Source organism: Hypanus sabinus, chromosome X1 (assembly GCF_030144855.1).
Source record: "Hypanus sabinus isolate sHypSab1 chromosome X1, sHypSab1.hap1, whole genome shotgun sequence".
In the NCBI taxonomy this organism is placed as follows: domain Eukaryota; kingdom Metazoa; phylum Chordata; class Chondrichthyes; order Myliobatiformes; family Dasyatidae; genus Hypanus; species Hypanus sabinus.
In genome coordinates this window covers 51,011,484-51,034,266 of record NC_082738.1, presented here as the reverse complement: position 1 = coordinate 51,034,266, position 22,783 = coordinate 51,011,484, and the positions used below count along the sequence as shown (strand labels likewise).

At 39.4% G+C, this 22,783-nt stretch overlaps 1 protein-coding gene across 2 annotated transcripts in view; it reads right to left on the bottom strand.

Annotated features, from left to right (window-relative positions):
* The window catches only part of LOC132384937 (neurabin-2-like), a 239,285-nt gene that overhangs the window by 12,754 nt on the left and 203,748 nt on the right, over window positions 1-22,783 (bottom strand). Inside the window, exons 7-11 of one of the 2 annotated variants that reach the window (XM_059956592.1) lie at window positions 20,945-21,100; window positions 17,757-17,810; window positions 15,287-15,516; window positions 10,062-10,158; window positions 3,698-4,858 (exon numbers count right to left, since the gene is read on the bottom strand). In XM_059956592.1, coding sequence (XP_059812575.1) covers window positions 4,805-4,858; window positions 10,062-10,158; window positions 15,287-15,516; window positions 17,757-17,810; window positions 20,945-21,100 — 591 coding nt within the window. In that variant the 3' untranslated portion in view covers window positions 3,698-4,804. Of the gene's footprint in view, window positions 1-3,697; window positions 4,859-10,061; window positions 10,159-15,286; window positions 15,517-17,756; window positions 17,811-20,944; window positions 21,101-22,783 lie in introns of those variants that run through there. The other variant, XM_059956593.1, reaches the window with a different exon arrangement.

Genomic DNA, 22,783 nt, shown 5'->3' with positions numbered 1-22,783 from the left:
GGAAGGTTTCCTGACACAATATATAGAAAAGACTACAAGAGAAGAGGCTGTACTTGATCTGGTATTGGGAAATGAACCTGGTCAGGTGTCAGATCTCTCAGTGAGAGAGCATTCTGGAGATAGTGATCACAATTCTATCTCCTTTACCATAGCTTTGGAGAGGGAGAGGAACAGACAAGTTAGGAAAGCATTTAATTGGAATAAGGGGAAATATGAGGCAATCAGGCAGGAACTTCGAAACATGAAGTGGAAACAGATGTTCTCAGAGAAATGTGTGGAAGAAATATGGCATATGTTCAGGGGATATTTACGTGGATTTCTGCATAGGTACAGATGAGACAGGGAAAGGATGGTAGGGTACAGGAACTGTGGTGTACAAAGGCTGTTGAAAATCTAGTCAAAAAGACAAGAGCTTTCGAAAGGTTCAAAAAACTAGGTAATGATAGAGAGCTAGAAGACTAGAAGGCTAGCAGGAAGGAGCTTAAGAATGAAATTAGGAGAGCCAGAAGGGGCCATGAAAAGGCTTTGGAAAACAGGATTAAGGAGAACCCCAAGGTATTCTACAAATATGTGAAGAGCAAGAGGATAAGACGTGAGAGACCAATCAAGTGTGACAGTGGAAAAATGTGTATTGAACCGGTGGAGATAGCAGAGGTACTTAATGAATACTTTGCTTCAGTATTCACTACAGAAAAGGATCCTGCCAGTTGTAGGGATGACTTACAGTGAGTACACTGAAAAGATTGAGCATGTAGATATTAAGGAAGAGGATGTGCTGGAGCTTTTGGAAAGCATCAAGTTGGATAAGTCACCAGGACTGGACGAGATGTAACTCAGGCTACTGTGGGAGGTGAGGGAGGAGATGGCTGAGCCTCTGGCAATGATCTTTGCATCATCATTGGGGATGGGAGAGATTCCGGAGGATTGGAGGGTTGTGGATATTGTTCCCTTATCAAGAAAGGGAGAAGAGATAGCCCAGGAAATTATAGACCAGTGAGTCTTACTTCAGTGTTTGGTAAGTTGTTGGAGAAGATCCTGAGAGGCAGGATTTATGAACATTTGGAGTGGCATAATATGATTAGGAATAGTCAGCATGGCTTTGTTAAAGGCAGGTTGTGCCTTACGAGCCTGATTGAATTTTTTGAGGATGTGACTAAACACATTGATGAAGGCAGAGCCGTAGATGTAGTGTATACAGATTTCAGCAAGGCAATTGATAAGGTACCCCATACGAGGATTATTGAGAAAGTAAGGAGGCATGGGATCCAAGGGGACATTGTTTTGTGGATCCAGAACTGGCTTGCCCACAGAAGGCAAAGAGTGGATGTAGACAGGTCATATTCTGCATGGAGGTCGGTCGCCAGTGGAGTGCCTCAGGGATCTGTTCTGGGACCCCTATTCTTTGTGATTTTTATAAATGACCTGGATGAGGAAGTGGAGGGATGGGTTAGTAAATTTGCTGATGACACAAAGGTTGGGCGCGTTGTGGATAGTGTGGAGGGCTGTCAGAGGTTACAGCGGGACATTGATAGGATGCAAAACTGGGCTGAGAAGTGGCAGTTGGAGTTCAACCCAGATAAGTGTGACGTGGGTCATTTTGGTAGGTCAAATATGATGGCAGAATATAGTATTAATGGTAAGACTCTTGGCAGTATGGAGGATCAGAGGGATCTTGGGGTCTGAGTCCATAGAACACTCAAAGCTGCTGTGCAGGTTGACTCTGTGGTTAAGAAGGTGTACAGTGTATTGGCCTTCATCAATCGTAGAATTGAATTTAGGTGCCGAGAGGTAATGTTGCAGCTATATAGGTCCCTGGTCAGACCCCACTTGGAGTACTGTGATCAGTTCTGGTCGCCTCACTACAGGAAGGATGTGGAAGCCATAGAAAGGGTGCAGAGAAGATTTACACGAATGTTGCCTGGATTAGGGAGCATGCCTTACGAGTATAGATTGAGTAAACTCGGCCTTTTCTCCTTGGAGCAATGGAGGATGAGAGGTGACCTGATAGAGGTATATAAGATGATGCGGCATTGATTGTGTGGATAGTCAGAAGCTTTTTCCCAGGGCTGAAATGGCTAGCACAAGAGGGCACAGTTTTAAGGTGCTGAGGAGTAGGTACAGAGGAGATGTCAGGGGTAAGTTTTTTACTCAGTGAGTGGTGAGTGCGGGGAATGAGCTGCCGGCAATGGTGGTGGAGGTGGATATGATAGGGTCTTTTAAGAGACTCCTGGATAGATACATGGAGCTCAGAAAAGTAGAAGGCTGTGGGTAACCCTAGTAATTTCTAAGGTAAGGATATGTTTAGCATAGCTTTGTGAGCCAAAGGGCCTGTATTGTGCTGTAGGTTTTCTATGTAATATGATGGGAGTCTGAATTGGTTTCTGAGAGTGGCAGGGCTGAACATCAGGGTATCAGCAACCATTTAAGGGCTGCACTGCACAGACCATCTTGTAATATCGAATGGTGGGTGTATCATGTCTAGGAGCACAGGGTGGGGTTAAGCCATTGAGCACTAGGGCCAAGTGACATGGACTGGATAACTCAGCTGGAACAAAACAATAAAAGGTGGATTCTTTCAGTGTTCACTTCAAATGAGATGAGCACATCATCCGGGATATGTTGAAAGGCCCAAATATGCAGATGTCCAGCAAATTTTCTCTAGGCCACTGGATCAAGGTGCATTGAATGGCTCAAGTCTGCAAGCGGAAACTAGTGTGGCTCATTGATGAAAAGCGCTGTTGGAATTTCAGCCCCTACAGCATTAATGCTAACTGTATAGTTATCTGGTTAGAAAGTAACTCTTCTACTTCAGTGATTGAAAGAAGTTACTCACAGTATCAAATGTTTTATACAGATATTATTTCACTTTTTTATTCATATGGTTCTCTGTAAAACAATTTGTTACATCAAGTTACTTCCTACTGTTGTTTATGATGATGACACTTTGTACCACTAAAAGAATAGTTTAATGTAACACATAACAAAGTGGAAGATAAATTGCTGAGCATTTGTTGTGCCCATTGAACCTAATTAATATGGAATCTCCATATGCATTGCTTTTCTGGGCAATGGATTATCAGTTTGTTGATAGTGCCTAAATGTCAACTACATCTACGGTCTACAAAGCTGTATATAAAACAAGCTAAAGCTCTAGTACAGTGCTGGTTCTGGCATTGGGTGGAACTTTGTCAGGTAATAGATGGAATGGTTCCCATCTGCCTACATTACAGATTGGAAAGGCAGCTATGTAAATGCCACATCCTCCTATTTAAACAATAGCAAGCACCATGTCAAACATACTCCAGTGTTAGATTCGTTGTAATGTATCCCCTTCATTTTCCATGGCAATGGTAACAAGTGGGGAAAAAAAGGTGAAGTCTTTCACACACCTGAGTATTATTATGGTCTCTAATGGGAGAAGCACACCTCTCCCTTATATGATATAACTCAGATTTTGTCTAGATCAACGAGATACCTCAACCTCATTTAAAATGAAATGCAAAACTGAAGAGCTAGTTTACTCTTGGGCATAAACTTGTGGTGATAAAAGGGTAGCGCGAGGTAAATCTCATTCTTAAATAGATTCTGTGCTGGAATGGTTTATTAAGTATATTCCTTGCACTAGCATCCTCCATCCTGTGGAGAGCTCATTCAAACACAACATCAGACACTAACATCTGTAATACACAGCTCCAGAAACTGTTCTGACCATGTATTTTTTTTCCTTTTTACAGTGCACTCTGGTTCTTAAATTTTATACTACATAATACATGGGCTTCAGTCAAACATCTACACAAACACCCACCTTTTTCTGTACATATGTAATGACAATAAGTGGGAAGATCTACCAAGTATGGCACAATGAATAATAATAGGAATGAATAATAAAGCCTGGTAGATCAGAGCAGTTACAATAGGAAAAAACTGCAAAATGCAACATTTTTAGTTTCATTAACTTCGTAACCATCTACTCCATTAGTCCATTACAGTTATCATTATTCAACTTTCCTTTCCAATGTTTCTATACATTTTGTTTAATTCTACTTCATATTCACCTGTTCAGTAACAAATTAATGAAATTTGGTTTATATTTTTTTAAAATTACACGTCTAAAGACAATCTTTATTAAGACAGGTACTGGTACCTTCACACTACTCAGATATAAAAGGACATCAGCATTGGTAGCATGGTGCTATAATGCTCTTAATCACAGAATGAAATAAAATGAATAGATAAAAGAACAATTGTTTACATCAATCTGTGAAAAGAAATCACACATATAACAAGAGAAAAACATACTGCCTTTGATCTCAGTCATTAGAAGATGTGCCTTCTTGCACATGACGTAATGGCAGGCTAGACCTCTTGGTATTCTTAAGCAATAGGTCACCAAGGACTTGTGACCCACAAAAAACTTGCAATTTACTTCTGCAATGAGAATGCCTCCAGTGAACATTCATTTGTTCGAGCCTTTTGATATTATTAAAACTAAATAAGCCGAATGGGAAATTACTAGTTCTGTGGCTTGAGTACCAAGTCCAATCTAGTGCAGACCAGTTCATTGCAACCCATTCATATTCACTGGACAAATTCAATTTGGCCATATGTTTGGAAAGTGACTTGGCAAACTGTATACATGTAAGACAATAATGCAAAAATTCCCTTAAGCACAACCTCTTGCACTGAGTGCAACTGGTACAAATTTTTCAGAAGAAAACAAACAAGAAAATATCATTTTTTAAGACCGGTTGCTCCTGCATAAATGTTTATTTTGAATATAAGTGATGTAATGCTATCTTCCCATCTAAATTGCATTGGAGTTCTTCAGTGACTCTATGCTTGTCTCCAGTTCTGTTACCTGCATAAAGAATAAGAATTGGACGATATGCATGTTAACAGAAAGTACAAGAAGGAGATAAATCCCAACACAATTAAAAATGGCCTAAGGAAGATCACCTTCCTTCAGAGCAGACCCTGACCTTAATCTTATTTTCCAGGTTCTAAAGACTGACCTTCTTGGCTTGGAAATAGTTTGCTTCTGCCATCTTCTAATGGGTCATTAGCAAGAACACCTACAGGACAACATACTCTCTGCTCATTGACAGAAATAGGAACATTAGTGCCATGAAAGAATTTTGCCCATGCAGTTCTATTTAAAAAGTAAAAAGGCTAATGGAAATCCAAGACTTACCAAGTGGATTGCAAATCCACAATATTTTGTTTCCAGCATCCTCTATGTGCCCGATCCAATATCAACAGAATCTTTTAGGCACATGAAGTGGGCTCTGAGCTACACATGCCTGGAGACCTCTTCTGTGATTTTCAGTGCGACCTGCTCAAGCATGTTTTCAATTTGCCTGTGATGTCCACACCTTTGAATCTTAAAAGTGATTTGATCTAATGCACATAAGTCATTTTTCAGTAAGTTACTTACCTAACTCTTTTTCTACCCCTTGAAGTCTCTTCAAAGCAGCAACAAACATCCCAATTGATGATCACTGGCCACTGTTTCAGCCAAACACAATCCCAATTGATGGTTGCCACCCCTCTCAATAGCTATCAAGATCCAACAGGCCAACTTTGTCTCAAACTCCCAGTTTATTAGTTCAATTCTATCATTCTCTCACCACCGTAGTTCTTTTCTTTCTTTCAAACCCCTTTAGCCCTGATTTTCTAAGGAAGGCCCCCCAGTAGCACACCTTTTTCACTTTTGAATTTCTGAACCTTAGGATGAATGCATACATCTGGTGGTCTGCCATATTGCATTTGCTTGATGTGCTTTTGTGAGCATCAATCAAAGTCAAAGCAACATAATTCATCTTTCTCCTCAAACTTCCCCTGCCCTTCAATTTGTGCATGGCTGATGTGAATCACAATTATTGTGTTTCCACATTTCTCAAAAATCCAACCAGATTTCCACCACCCTTTCTATGAAGAAATCTTTCAGTTCTGAACAGCCTGGCTCTAACTTTAAGGTAACATCTCTTGCTGTGTATGTGCCTGTAAGAGGAAATAAGGTTCTATCTCTGCCGTGAAATCACTTAATGATTTAATCATTTAATTAGCACCCCAATAAAAATTTTATCTTGAATTCTTCATGCAAGATATCTCATGATTGTAGTCCATTATTTAACCCTTTGGCCCAGCCTCACCTGCCAATTCTATGCTGCCTCTACCACATGGCTCAAATACCATGTGCCTGATGCCTCATGATGCCCAGGGTCTGTACAAGGTAATGTCACAGGGAAATGTGGAGAAATAGGACTGATGGAGTTGCTTTGAGAGCCAGCATTAACTTGATGACCCAAATAGCCTTTTCTTTATCATAAAGTAATAATAAGTATATAATACAAGAAATGAACAGTAAAGAATAGATTTGGTTTAGCCCAAATGCTAGACCAAACTACAATAACGTCCACCACATTGATTTCTGACTCTTTGAGATATGGCTGAATTTCAGTAATCTAGCTAACTTTCTATGGCACAAAATAAAATCAGAAATGCAATGATTTCAACTTCAATAAGGGCAAACAACAATAACATGGCAATGTTACTTCAATTAGTGTGATTTCTATTATGAAATCAAACATGAATCACCGAGACATAGAAGCTATGGGCCAAATGCTAGAAGATGGAATTGATATGAATGGATGCCCATTGGTCAGTGTGATGTGATGGTTTGAATGGCCTTTTACGGGGTGTATGACAAAGTAATAGACTGGAAAGGACAGTATCACAAGAAGTAGGTCTTGGATTATACAAATGTATATTGATGTGGGTAAGGCAAGATTAACTCTTCACTTTCATCATGATGATACACCATGTACGTAAACAGCAGAAATTCCTTGGTGTTAAACACTTGCCAGAGTACTGCCTGCTGGTTGTTTTCACCTCCTAGAAGAACCAATTGTTAGAGGCTGAGTACAACTGGTTGTCAATGTTCCCACTTCTATTCTGCTTTCACAAATGGAATAAATAAATCAGTAACTGTCTATAGATCACAACTGTTTAGCCTTCAGACAATTAGATGGTAATCAAGTGGTCAAATTACTGAAGGATTGATGCTGAAAGACTTAACTTATTCAGTGTGCTGATTCCAGACCTTACCATGGCTGAAGCATTGGTTTTCAATAGAGCCATTCCTGAGAACATTTGCACGATTCAGCCCAATAGTTAATTACCCACTCCTCTGAGCAATACAAATCCATTTCTGTGCCAGGAAATGAACAGCCAAATAAGACAAACTTTTTTGGGAAAACAACTACCCAGGGTGATTGTCAGGTAGGGATTGGGGTATTGTAATGCAAATATGGTGAGCACATGACTTCTTGTGGAAGTAAACTGGGGACAGAAATTGATGAAATATAAATAAATTTGCAGGAAATGAGACAAGACTGGTATCCTCAACAACAAAAGATATCTGTCTGTTGGAAACAAGGACACAGGGCATCTAATGAAAGCCTATTCAGTGCCCTTATAGTGGACTCTTCCACTTTGCAGAAACGGAAGAATACAATGGAAGTCTGTTTTTATCTCGTGAGAACTCTCTTGATTGTGACTTTAGCCCTAACTCCAACAACAGTGCAAACCAGAGAAAAGACAATTGAAATAAACCAAATGGAATTCCACAATAAATGAAATCCATAAAAAAAGCAGCTGAGAATCTGAAATAAAAATAGAAAATCCTCAGAATGCTCAGCAGGTCAGGCAGCATCTCTGGAAAGACCCACAGATCTGTTCTAATTTTAAATAGAACTCCAGCAGTATATCTGAATATCTTTGTTGGCACAATTCAATGAACAATTGCACACAAGTATTTTCTTTGCATATCTTTTGGTTTCAACAAATCCCACATCTTCTAACATAGACTGTGCATTGCTTATGGTAAAGAGATCTGATTATATATCTTCCTCGTGCAATGTAATTGCAGGATGTCCAGGATAGACAATACTACAGACAGTAGGTGATTGCTGCCCCTGGAATTCACTGGACAGGTCGGGGGTACAGCCAGATGGTTCTCACAAATATCACCATTGGCAATTATTTTGTCCACTGCCTGTAACACACTCACTGTGCACATTCGATCACCACTAAATATGCTGTTCTCTGGCTCACTATCTCAGTGGGAGAACTCCAATAATGCGCTAGTAAAAGTTAAAGCTAGCCTGCACTGCTTAAAAAGGTGGTTTTTCTGGATACCCTCTGGTTTGCTGTGGAGGTTGAAATGCCCCTAACAGAACATAGTGGCACATAACAAGTGCACCATGGTGATGTCAGGGTCGCCAGCTGTCAATGGTTGGAAATAGATGGAGTTAGATTTATTTAATCTCTTCCACAGGACAAAACTGGCAAAGTAGTCAACACGTTCATTATCAATGGCATTCTATATCATTGGGGAGTCTGTTCTTTACCTACAAATTTCTAGCAATCAGTCTAGTCCTCTGCCAATACAAATAGATCCTCAGAGATCCTCCTTACAGAATAACAAATGGCAAATTTTGTGCTGTTTAACATAACTGAAAGAAGACAATCAAGTAAAAGTTCACTGCTACCAGACACAGTGACTACTTGCAATGCAATTCTTGCCCTACTCCAAGGCCATCTGGCACATGGCATATTTCACTGAGGTATAGTTATATTATTGCATAGATGTCCTTTCTAATGTTCCTTACTATGTTCCAAAATGGAGAGTTCCGTGTTAATGTGGGCTCCTGATATATTTCCTTTCTCTCTTTATCCTCCTCCTCTCTCAAAAAAATAAAATCTTGCACTAGAGCATCCTGCACAGTGAACTACAGCCAATGAAGCACTTTTGAAGTTTAGTCTAAATGTAGGAAACACAGCAGCCAATTGCTCCCAGAAATGGCAGTGCCATAATTGCCCAACTTTCTGTTTAAGTAACGTTGACTGGTATACAAATACTTGCCAGGAGACAAGATAACTACGTTGTTGCAGTTAAAAATAGTAAGGTGGTACACATCTGGCCCTTAGACCACTTTAGTGAGTGATCAGCTGCTCCTGTAAAGGATGCTGTAGGGTTACAAGAATCCTTGCTTGTCCTGGCAATAGTGAATTCAAAGAAAAACAGGTGTCTCCAAATCTTGAGTGCTAACACACAGCAGTGCACTGTCAAGGGTGTGTTTGCAGCATTATAACTAAAGGTGCACTTTACAAATATATTACATTATATGGATGATAAGGCAAACTTCTGTATGTAGATAATCCTATCAAAGTAGAGCAAAGATGAATGGAATATTTAAGTTTCAAAGCTGGAACTGCCTATGAATAAGAATATCCTCCAGTTAATAGCTTTTCCAAAAAATAAACATTCCATTTAAAGAATAAATTGTGAGCTTCTCCTCAAAGATCAGTTACAAAATGGATTTTAAGTGCTCAAGCTCTGTAATGTTCTACATAGAATAAAATATCAAACTGAACATGCAGAGCTAATGTGACATTAGATATTTCAAGCCTAAAAGGCAAGCCCTTCTGAATGAGAAGACTGGGCTATACATTGCTACTGTGTAGAATTGACCAATATTCTATGGAGTTTGGAGGAAAACCAGTGAGATGATCTCCCTCAAACATGTACTGTTCCTTGAGGAGTTAAAATTGTAAAGACCAAGAGGTGTCTACCCTGGCAACTCACAGATTAATGAGTCCTTATTTTGTACTGAGATGAGGATAAGGAGGGGAGAACTCTGGAATTTGCTTCACCAGAGAGTTTTGGAGGTTCATCTGAGAAGTATATTCAAGACCGAAATTAATAGATCTTAGGGCACCATTTAGGGGAATGAGAGGATATTGTGATAATATGAAATTGATGCAGATGTTGAGACCTGATACTGAATGATGAAACAGGCACTTCTGGCTGTAGGACCTACTTGTCTTTCTTATTTCCTTAATATATTTTAAACTTTTAGAATGTCATAGCAATGTAATGTCAAATATAAAATATTAAGGACTATTAAGACATTAAAGGCAATTTATAATGACAATTCAAGATAGACAGTACAAATTTCACTGGTAAATATTCTATTAGCATCAGTCTGCAGCCATACCTTATTCTGAAGCTTCTCAATCTCTTCTTTATGTGAATTTTCTGTTTCTTCCAATGTTCTTCTTTGAGCTGTTTCCTTTTTCAGAAACTCTATTTCCCTAAAAATAAAACCCATAAAAAGAAAATTTTAACTTACAAATGTTAAACCTCTGGACAAAGGACAGGCTTCATTCAGTTATGCCATGAGTAATATCTTTGATTGGCAAAGCAGATATATGGAAATTTAATATGCTTATATTGTATTCCTCTTTCTGTAAGAATGACTTGAGTATTAAGAATACGACTACCACTATCCATATAAATGTAGTGCACACAGGGACATACTATGAGCATATGAAATGTTCGCATGTAACTTTACAAACTGAAAGTTTGATCATAGCACCTTTAACACCATGATCCATTTAATGTCCAACAGGAGTAACATGATAAATATGCATCATTGCACAAGCTCATGTAATTGCACGAGCTGAATAATTTTCTGTACGCACAATGTAGCTCAGTAAACGCTCAGAAGCAAATTGCACCCACAGATACAGATCAGAGATTGGCAGGTTTTTAATAATACAATAGTCTGAAACGATGCAGTTGAATGTTACAAATGATGCTAGAGATTTAAATTTTGTTCATTTGTACTTTGTCAACCATTCTTTAGAAAAGGAAGAAAAACAAGAGAAATCTACAAAACCCTTCACATCTCCTGAGTACAGTGAATGATTTATGTTTGACGAACAGCCATCTTGTAATGCGATTACTGTTTCAATGTAACATCTTGCTAATGTATTTAGTCATGATCACGTTTGAACCAGACCTCCTGTCTAACAATACAGGAAGGAGTAAAGATGGCATTTTAGGAAACAGTGCTTGAAATGCTTACAGTTTCACCCAGAATCAGAACATAAGTGGAGCAGGGCAATGGGAGGGATGGGCACAGAATTAATTTTGATCACAATACCATAGGAAGCAGGTTGAAAGATATAATGGAAATAAGTAGGCAAGGGATGTGACAAAATGCAGTTGGGCTCCTTTCTTAAAGATGTAGAACACTACATTTAACTATCCACTTTACTGCTTAATAGGGCCATAGATTTGTACAATACCGAAACAGGCTCAGCAGGTCCATTCGCCCATTGTATGTGTCTACACTAATCCCACTTACCCACATTATGTCTATAGCTTTCTATGCCTTGGCAACTCAATTACTTGTCTAGATTCTTGCTAAATGTAGTGAGGGGTATCTGCCTCCACCACCTCTTGAAGCAGGGCATTCCAGACTTCAACCACCTGTATAATAAAATTCACCCTTAGATTCCATGACTACTCTCTCGTCTTCGAGTGATGAACAACTGACGATCACCATCCACAAGGACTGTCGAAATTTTTTTTATAGGAGCTGTAAAAGTTTAAATGTTGCAAGCATATGTACAGTCAACTTATACTGCTGCTGACTTAAGTAGCGACCAAAAAAACAAGGAGACAGTTCAGTCTAATCTAAATAAGATTGGGAAATTAGTTTAAAGAATGTCTGAAGGATTGAACGTTGTTCCTAAGGTAATACTAAACTCAGGAGCTGAGCACCAGCAGTTTCACCTGTCACCTGTAGGAAATTGGTCCTGGTATAATGTTCAAATATTTGAGGCAGCCTACAATATAGAACTAAATTGCTTAGAGAAGACAACCATAAAACCATGTCTATCAGTAAATACGGTGTGATAAATCTAATTCTGGGTCAGGAGAAATCCATTCAACATTTACGAAAAATTATGCATTTCTTTAGTAAATCACAAAAATCCATCTCAAACTGTGGAAACACTTTTCTCCAGTGAGGCAATGGGATTCTGTCCACAATAGAGTGTATCTACCAACTTTCTCATGGAATCAGGAGAAGTTTCTACTCGAGGAGGGGCTGGTTGTTTGGACTTATCAAAAATCTTAGATGCAATGATGGAAATGAAACATACTCAGTTCAGAGGAATTGCTAATCTGCTGTCAATGTTTTGAGAAAAGTTAGAAACATGTCACACCTACTCCCTACTGGTATGACAGCAGGACCAAACTAAACTTGGCAATGAAGGCATCATAATTTGGTCACATTTTATATAATAATGACTTACATTTGCAATTGTAAATAAACAAAACATTAAAACTCTGGTTGGTTGTTCATGGTGATCACCAAAAGCAACATAATTGTTTCAACTTGTATACATGTGGCAGCCTTGAACATTGGATCACAAAAGTTCAATTTTTCAGCTTCATGTAAAGGTTAATCTTTTCCTTCAACTTTTAGATTGCTACTCTTCACTTGCTTTGTGTAAGGTAAGATTTTTTTCTCTATATAGTACTGCAGCAACTCAAAATAGAGCTGATTATATATCGGGCAAAGAGAAATTCTTCCCTGCCTCACCAGCTATAGACATATCATTCTTACTCATAGAAAATTAAAGATTATTGTTGGCTAATGAATGTACTCACCAGTAGATCAGAGGATAAAGTGATAACTCAATTCTATTTCTCAAAGATGCAGAAAATAATAATCCATGATTTATTCTTTGCACCTTTAAACGATTAATACAATACAATTGACCAGAATTACTTTCTTTAATTATTTCACTGGTTAATAGCATTGCTAAAATAATGGAAAGGGAAAATAAATAGAAACAGATAAATTAATAGATAAAGAGAACCCAATTAAATAGCACAAAACATTATACTTGTTCATTTAATTATTGAGAAAAAATGATCCAATATTACATGTATTTGCTGGAAAATGTATGTGAACCTTTGGGGTAATGCCTTTCTACAAACGCTATTTGGAGTCAGGTGTTCCAATCAATGAGATGAGATTGGAGGTGTAGAGTGTAGAGGTGCCCTGGCCTATAAAAAATGACACACCAAGTCAGGTTATTGACGGAGCCTGCTCTTCTCAAGATAGATTTGTTTATATGCACCATTCCTCGATCAGAACAACTTTCAGAGGACCTTAGAAAAATTGTAGAGATGTATGAAGCTGGAAAAGGCTACAGAAAGCATTTCTAAAGACCTGAGTGTTCATCAGTCCACAGTAAGAGAAATTGTCTACAAATGGAGGAAATTCAGTACTGATGCTACTCTCCCTAGGAATGCAAAGATCACACCAAGAGCACAACGTGCAATGCTGAAGGAGGTGAAAAAGAACCCAAGAGTAACAGCAAAAGACCTGCGGAAATCCATAGAGTCTGCTAAAGTTTCTGTTCATGTGTCCACTATAGGAAAAACAGTGAATTAGAATGGTGTTTATGGAAGGGCGCCATGGAGGAAACCATTCCTCTCCGAAAATACATTGCTGCACGTTTCAAGTTTGCAAAAGACCACCTGGATGTTCTACAAAGCTTCTGGGACAATGTTCTGTGGACAGCTGAGAAAAAAATTGAACTTTTTGGCAGAAATGCACATCGCTATGTTTGGAGGAAAAATGGCACTACACACCAACACCAAAACCTCATCCCAACTGTGAAGCATGGTGGGAGGAGCATCATGGTTTGGGGCTGCTTTTCTGCCTCAGGGCCTGAACAGCTTTCAATCGTTGAGGGAACAATAAATTCAAAATTGTATCAAGACATTTTACAGGAGAATGTCAGGGGAGCAGTCCATCACCTGAAGCTTAATAGAAGCTGGATGATGCAACAAGACAATGATTTGAGAAACAAGAGTAAATCAACAACAGAATGGTTTAAAAAGAAGAAAATTCATGTTTTGGAATGGCCGAGTCAACGCCCTGACCTTAATCCTTTAGAAATGTTGTGGAAGGACCTGAAACAAGCAGCTCGTGCAAGGAAGCCCACCAACATCTCAGAGTTGAAGCAGTTTTGTAAGGAGGAATGACCTAAAATTCCTCCAAACTGATGTGCAGGCCTGATCAACAGTTACCAGAAATGCTTGGTTGAAGTTATTGCTGTACAGGGGGGTCATACCAGTTACTGGAAGCAAAGATTCACATACTTTTTCCAACAAATACATGTAATAATGGATAAATTTTCTATATAAATAAATTAACAAGTATGTTTTTTTGGTTTATTTCTTTAATTGGGGGTTCTTCATCTAAGTTTACGTGAAGATCTGATTATATTTCAAAGGTTCAATTTAATGTCAGAGAAATGTATACAACATACATCCTGAAATGCTTTTTCTTCCACGAAAAGAAGAGTGCCCCAAAGAATGAACGACAGTGAAATGTTAGAACCCCAAAGTCCCCTCCCTCCTGTGTGTAAATGGCAGCAAGCAACAATCCCCCCCTCTCCCACTGGCAAAAAAGAGCATCGGCACCCGCCACCGAGCGCTCAAGCACGAGCAAAGATTTGCAGTTGCTCCAAAGACTACATCGTTCACCTGGTATTCGACATACCACAGGTTCTCTCTCTCTTCCTAATAAGGGAGAAAGGGATGTCTCCATTTTCTCAGCGAGTGGGGAGACATAACAAACAACTCGATGGTTTACGATGTTAAAAGTCTGCCACATCGTTTTTTTTTCGAACTCTGTGCCCAAAGATCACAAGCCTCTGGGCACACGGCTGCAGATATTCCGATTCCCCCGACGACACACGGGGTCTCCTGTCGCGACACCGACCCTCAATCTGCCTGTCTCCAGAGCCCCGAGATTTTAGGTCATATTTATGCAGAAATAGAGAAAATTCAACAGGGTTCACAAACTTTCCAGCACTACTGTAACATATACTTCATCTACATCCAAAACTAACCATGCTTGTGCATGTCACTGCATAACTACAACACTGTTACAATAATTTTTAAAATTTGCTCATATTTTTCATTGTTTTGAGCATGTGGGATAAATGGATTTAGCATATAATAATGAAAGGGAGTTAATACTAACTAACATATTTTTAGCCGTTTCGAAGCATCAACATAAGTTGATTTAAAACTGCGGACATTATTTAATCAGCTCCAAATGTTATTAAAATTGATGGCTTTCCTATCAATACTGTAGGTTTATATTATTTCCTATTTCTCACCTAGTCATACAGCACAGAACAGGTCCTCTGGCCCACATGTCTCTGCTGACCATGAAGTATCTATGTATACTAATCCCATTTACCATAGCCTACAATTCAAGTGCTCATATAGTCCTGAGAGTATCTGCCTTCAACAATGCCTCAGGCAGTGCAGTCCACATCCTCTGGGTGAAAACATTTCTGGGATGAAAATTCCCCTGATACTGAAAAGTGCACTTCTTACTTTTGCTGGTATTCTTTAATCAAGCGTTTTGCTTTGCTGTACTTCCTCTCCAAGGCCTGGTACTGGGCCTGTGTCTCTTTCAAATGCTCATCCACTGCCTGACAAAGAGTTTGGGCTTCCATCCAATAACTCTCCAGCTTCTCCATCCGCTCTTTGTTTTCCTCAACACTTTGCTCCAGCTGGACTTTTTCCATTCGCCAACGCATTTTCTCCTGTTCTGTTGAATGAAGCTGTACAGAGACACAAATTAACAGTCTGAAAATCAACCCCGATTGAATCAGAAGCATTTTTACTTTCATACAGAATAGAGTTTACACTAAACATACTTAGAGTTTTATTGCTTATTCAATTGCAGAATCTAGGGGTTTAGCAAAGAAACAGGAGTGGCAAGAAGAAAAATTGAGACACGAGACACTGTACATGCTGGAATACGGACCGATAAAAGGTCTCGACCCGAAACATTGACTGCTATTTCTCTTCATAGATGCTGCCTGACCCACTGAGTTCCTTCTGCACTTTTCATGCTGGCAAGAAGAAAATCTTATTTATGTAAAGAGTGCTTGGATTTTGAAGTTCTATTTGAAAGTTTGGTGGTAATAGATTCAAGTTAACAGATTACAGATACAGATTTACCTTCGCAAGAGAATGGGGTATATTTGTCTTTGTAATCTGTTACAGAAAAAGAGCAAGGTAATGTAGTATAATCCTCCTTAAAGGCTGATCTTCAATGACCCTCACTTCTCGCTGTGACTGTTTTGACTCCCATATTATCTCAGGGTTGCCAGATTGATTGGCTTCTGTCTTGTATTATACCACAGTTCAGTGAATCATCACCTAACATCCGATAAACCATCATTATTTTCATCACCTGTGTTACTCTGCATTGTCTAAACAATGAATCTTGTATCTTTCAATTCAGGTACCAAAAGTTAAAGTTGGCACTCAACCGGAAGTGGAAGAGGTGGTTAGTCCTTCTCATTCTATAGGTTGGATGAGGCGAGGAAGCTTAAAAGAGTTGGTGGGCTACTGTAACTTGCCTCTAGCGTGGAGGGTGGCAGGTGAACTGGAAGTTGATGGGTAATGTCAGGGAGATCACATAACTGCGAAGTAAGTGGGGCCACGGGATTGATGAGAATGTTCTAATGTGAACTACATAGGTCTGGTATGGGGGACTACTGCACAGGACCAAAAGAAGCTGTAGAGCGTTGTAAATCCAGTCAGCTCCATCTTGGGTACTAGCCTAGAAAGTACCTATAACATCTTTAGGGAGCGGAGTCTCAGAAAGGCAACGTCCTTTATTAAGGACCTCCAGCACCCAGGGCATGCCCTTTTCTCACTGTTACCATCAGGTAGGAGATACAGAAGGCTGAAGGCACACTCTCAGTGATTCAGGAACAGCTTCTTCCCCTCTAACATTCAATTCCTAAATAGACACTGAACCCTTGGACATTACCTCACTTTTTAAAATATACAGTACTTTTTTTTTGCACATTTTAAAATCTATTCAATATATGTATACTGTAAGTGATTTACTTATTTATTATTATTTTATTTATTATTTTATCTCTTCTATATTATGTATTGCATTCAACTGCTGCTGCTAAGTTAACAAATTTCAAGTCACATGTTGATGATAATAAACCTGATTCTGATTCTGAATGGCCTTCCATGTCATACAAAATATATACGTACACAGCCTCTTCAGTCCATGAATCACAAGGCCTGTGCAGAATCTGACTGGTATCTGCTCAAAGGACAAAGTCCCACCTCATGGTTAGTGGGTGAGATGTCAGCCTTCACGGCTCAGTCTGCTGAAACAGGTTGATGGGCAATCTGCAGTAAGCTTGCATGCGCTTTCACAAAGCATGGAGGAGTCCAGCTTGAACCTGCATCAAGTCCCTGTGTAACCCATGAAGACCATTGTGTTCAAAGACATTCAAAGAGGCAATTGCATCAACACATGTATTGTGGCAACTACCTTGGTGCATCTTCTGACAGTTCTCACCAGTTACTTAAGAAGCCGTGACTGTGGTTAACTCAACTTAGAAGATCAGTCTGAGTTGGACTCGGATGAAAAACAGGACCTAAACAAGCAAATTTCTAATCTATTCCAAACTATTTTCTTATTTCTTATTAATGACACAGAACCAGTGAAGACAGGTTTTCAGGAAAGAAACAGGACAGGACTGTGTGATTGCTTAGAATGGATATGAAATGATTGCATCTTAAGTACAATACTCAATCTAAAAATGGTCAACTCCTTAAATCAGTGCTGACAATGTCCACAAATCCAAAACTCTAAAATCTTAATGCAGCTGTTTAAACAAAACCTTTTATAATCAATCATACTGAAGTATTGTATAGGTTTCTGAAACACCTTGAGAAAATTCATCAAGTGCTAAATGTAGTTTTACATGCTAGTTAACTTTTCATCTGTAAAGGTTAAAAACAATCTAATTCCTATACATACCTTTCTTTTCAGCTGCTGAATCTCTGCTTCAGTTACAGCGTGTTTTATCTGGAGCTGGCAATAAAACACAATATTATCATTTATATTATAGATCTGCATGTTCTGTTCCATTCATTTTCTAACCCTCAAGCAGTATGGCTTGCCCTGTGAGTCAAGGGCAATACTATATAAAGAATGGATGTCAATTCAATTTTTCCTATCAATCAATTTTAGGGAATATTCTTGTTGAGGAACAAAACACTTTACCAATCCTGCCACAGACTGAGGTGACATTGGAAAATACTGGAGTGCTGGAGTGAACTGGATGTAGGGTATGAACAACTCTGCACAATTGGGTAGGCTTGAGTAGTTCAGAATTCTGCTAAGTTTCCCCAGAGACTTTGTCAGTAGAAGTAGATCTAAAGGGAAAGGTGACAGGCTGAGGAGTTTGGGAGGTAGAGAGTGTGGGGGAAAGAGGGAAGCAATCAAAGGAAGGAGTGTATTTCTGGGAATGGTAGTCCTTTGGCAAAGGTTGGGGATAATTAAGACAAAGGAGGGCAATTGGGGGAAGCCAGTGTTGAAACAAGAATGGAGCAAGAGGCAAGTGACTGGTAGGGAATTAATGAGAGGGAATGGGAGTTTGCCACAGGAATCTTTGGTATTCCCCCAACCCTCAGTACCATAATCAGATGTACTGTTTCAGATTGCCTTCCTGTGAGTCTTCAAGGGTTTTCCCAACAGCTACTAGTTTGGGACCTTGTAAAAATTTGGGGATCTTGTAAAAGTTTGGTAAATAAACAAGCTTGGTCTTAATCTTGATAAGCGAGATTGGGACTAGTGTCCTGGAGTAGGGTACTCAACCTCCTTGCTTGGTGATGCATACACTTTACTATTTACTTAAATGCTAAATTATTCTTCACTTCTAGACCACAATTCAAATGTTCAAGACATGCCTGCACATCCTAATTCTGGGGTTAACTCATTACATTTTTAGGTGAGTTCTAGATATCAGAATTAATAAGGATTTAGAGATCTTCACCAGGCCCAGGTAATAGAATATTGCTGCAAGACATAAGGAACACAACAGTTTAAGAAGGTAAGAAGCAAATAAAGAACATATATTTATGTGGTGCATTTCATAATCTCAGGATATCACACAATATCTCATAGTGTTAAGAGTAGAGTGTATGAGTGGCAAGGAAGTATTTGCAGAGCAATGGGGGAATGAGGCAAAGTGATTAGAACTTTTGAGGAGCAAGCAGACACAATGGACTGAATGGGTTTCTTTTGTCAGTAAAATTTGATAATTTTGAATCATATGATGTCACTGGCATAAACGGTGATCCCACTTTTAAGACCATAAGACATAGGAGAATTAGGCCATTTGGCCCATTGAAACTGCTCTTCTATTTGATCACGCCTGATTGATTTCCCTCTCATCCCCATTCTCTTGCCTTCTCGCCGTAAACTTTCACGCCACAACTGAATCAAGAATCTATCAAACTCTGCCTTAAATGCAGCCAATAGCCTTCACAACCACCTGTGACAATGAATTCCATCGATTCACCACCCTCTGGTTAAAGAAACTCCTCCTCATCTCCATGCATGTCTATCTTGAATGTGATGTGTGCCACGTATGAAACAATATTGTCCTGAAATATGCAACAGTGAAATTGGCAGCACTGGAGCCAGTACACGTGCAGTTCAATGTGCACTATCCCAAAATGTCAGTTAGCCTGTTAGCAAGTGCAGTAGCTTGATGTAAATTTCAGCACTGTTACACCATCCTTGTTATATCATCAGAGCCCTGTTTAAATTAAGCCAGTAATTAGGAAGGTAGAAATTAAGCATAGAAAATAGAAAATGGAGTATAAGATTCTACTTGCCCTCATTTGGATGGAACTGATAGGTGAATCGGTGATGTCTGTAGTCACCAACAGCACTGGCAAACAATTGGCTGAAAACAAAAGCAGGTTGTGTTCTCGTATAAAAGATCTCTACCTTCTAGGGTCAAAAGGATCCCTGCCCTGTTTCCTGATCTACAGCTATTTGTTTTGCAGTCCAAGACATTGTTACAGAAGTTCTACTACCGTAGGCCCAACCATCCTTTGCTGCCCTGGTCAGACTTGGCATCAGGTTCACCCCCAGTACTATTCATCAGATAACTGCCTTATGCCCTCAAGCAGCAAGATCTGTCATCCTGGGCTGGTAAATTGTGATTAACATTCACACCACAGAAGTGCTGAACGAACAATCATCACCAAAAATTGAGTCTAACACCTGTGCATGATATTTAATGGCACCACCTTTGGTGAGATTCCCATCAACATTCTGGAAGTCCCCATAAAGAGAAACTCTATTGGGTGAGGCAGGTGGATATAATTGGAGGCCAAAAGCAGGGTAATCTGCAAAATGTCTAAATTGCTATCTCCTCTGAAACTAGCTCCACCCACAAGACATTTCAGGGGTGACTGTATGCTTTGTATCTACCTAATGCATTCAGATGTAATAATAGCTCCCACTCTGTTTTTCTATCCATTTCACAGGATCTGAATCTCACTGTCATGACCAGCATTTATTGCTCATCCATAATTGTCCTTAGACTATGACTGAGTGGCTTGGGAGCTCATTTCAGAGGGTATTTAACAATTAAGTATGTAGGACAGTATGGAGTCACAAATTGGCCAGACTGGTTCAGGTGACAAATGTCCTCTCCACAGGACATTAGTAAACTCATAGTTTCTGTAGTCTTCTTTACAAAAACTGCTTGGTTAAGTTGTACAGTTGCAGTGGTATTTTATTTTAAGTCTCAGAATCACTAGTCCAGTCCTCTGGATGACAAACCTAGTAGTTCAATCACCCATACAGGATTTGGCCAACTATTACAATTTGCCAATTTAACACCAGTCAATTATGTATATCAGTGACTGGGATCTATCAGGCTGCAGTAATGTCTACTATTGCAATGGTTTTTTGATCTTAACTGTATTACTCTGGTATAACACGGTGTGGAGACAAAGGACTTCCTCCCCAGTTTGACCAACTTGCTTGAGCCCTCTAGGGGTTGCCTGCTGAATAGCATTAGCACAGGTTTAAAGATAACCACAGAGACAGAGAAGAGGCAGAGAGTGAGAAAATGTGAAGGAGATGCATGACCAAAACAAAGGTGCAGTGAACATTTAGCAGAATATTTAAATAGTCCTTCATACCTCCTTGAACTTGTGCACCAGCTTTTCAGGATCCATTTCCACCGGCGAAAGCATATCTTCATTTTCCGCTAGATCAAAAACTTCAATTGCCATGTCATTGTTAGCGAACATGGGGCTCATCTCTTCTTCCTCTTCATCTGTTGCATATTCTCCTGTCTGGTGATGACATGAATTTTACATGAGCCATGTTTTACTTTCCATAAAAATCAAAGACCAAGGGAAAATTTCTGAAAAATGTATATTAGTATCATGGATATTAATATTAAGGCACATATATTAATATTCAGACACATAAGGCACAATGCCAAAATTTCGTCCTTTCTGCTTTTTCTCCACACCAATGCATGTAAGGGTGTGCCAGTGATATTTGTATGATATATTGTAGGTAAAAAGAAATATAATCATACAAATGTCATTAATTGGAGTTGCTCCAATCCATGGTATTTTTCAACTTGAAGTACATTGAATCAAAGGCACTGAAAATTTATTACACTCAGAGACCATTCAGCCCATTGTATTCCTGCCAGCCGAAGAAAAAGCCAAATTCTATCTTCCACTCCATCTGTTGTCCTACAGTCCATAGCCCTTCAAGTAGACATTCAAGTACTAGTTAAATATAACAAGGATTTCTGCCTCCATCATCTTTTCACATCCCCGCACTATATAGGTTTATTTATTTTTCTCATCTTTCCTCTAACCATTCTCCCAATTATTTTAAATTTTTGCCCACTCTGTTACAGGAATTAGGGCCGGTCTATTTACTATCTCTTTCTATTTACTTAATCCTCTCTTTCATCAAAAATCTTCCTCGGCCTCCTCTGATTTGAACCCCAACTTATTCAATCCATTCTCATAGTAAAATTTTCTGGTCTTGGCAACATTTTTGTAAATGTCTTCTGCACATAAAGAAATACCACCATGTCATGTGGTAACCAAAACTGTAAGCAGTCCTCAAACTATTGAACAGATGATCAAAACCAGTGAACACACACCTTTTACACTTATCTTTTAAGGCCCCAGCTAATAGAGTAAAGCATCTCATTAGCCTTTACAATAACTTTGCTTCACTGTTCTACTATCTTTAGGAATCTTTTTCACAGCAAGCAGGCAGAGCAGTAAGTCGCCATTTTTCTGGAGAAAATTCAGGTAATTTTTTTTAACTACTTGGGACAAAAGAGGCACGACTGCACAGGCGCGTGACCTCAGAGCGCAGAAGGTTTAAAAAGAACACCGCCATATCCAGCAGGCAGCGGAATGAGAAGGTACAGAGTGATAGGGCTTTGGCTGAACGGGCTTAGGCGGAAACGGGAGAGGCTTCCTGTGACCATTGAGTCTTATAGTAAAGGGGGAGGTTACAGGTTTATTTATTCAGTAATAACAGTAGCATCAGAGGTATGCATCTGGGATTAGTGTTGTGCTTGGAGTGCCAGATGTGGAGGACCCTGGGAGACTCCCAGCCTCCCCAAGGATTACATCTGCACCAGGTGCATTGAGATGAGGCTCCTTAAGGACCATGTTCGGGATCTGGAGCAGCAACTTGATGACCTCCAGCTAATTAGGGAAAGTGAGGAGATGATTGATAATACCTATAGAGAGGTAGTAGACAGCACCTCGGTGACAGTCCCTCTCAGCAATTGATATATCATTTTTGATACTGTTGGAGAGGTTGACCTGACAGAGGAAGACCACAGCGAACGGGACTCTGGCACTCTGTCCAGTGCCGTGATCAAGAAAGCAAGGAGAAATGTGGTAGTTATAGGGAATTCCATAGTGAGGGGAACAGACAAGAGATTCTGCGAGCTGGACAAGGATACCCGGATGGGGTGTTACCTTCCTGGT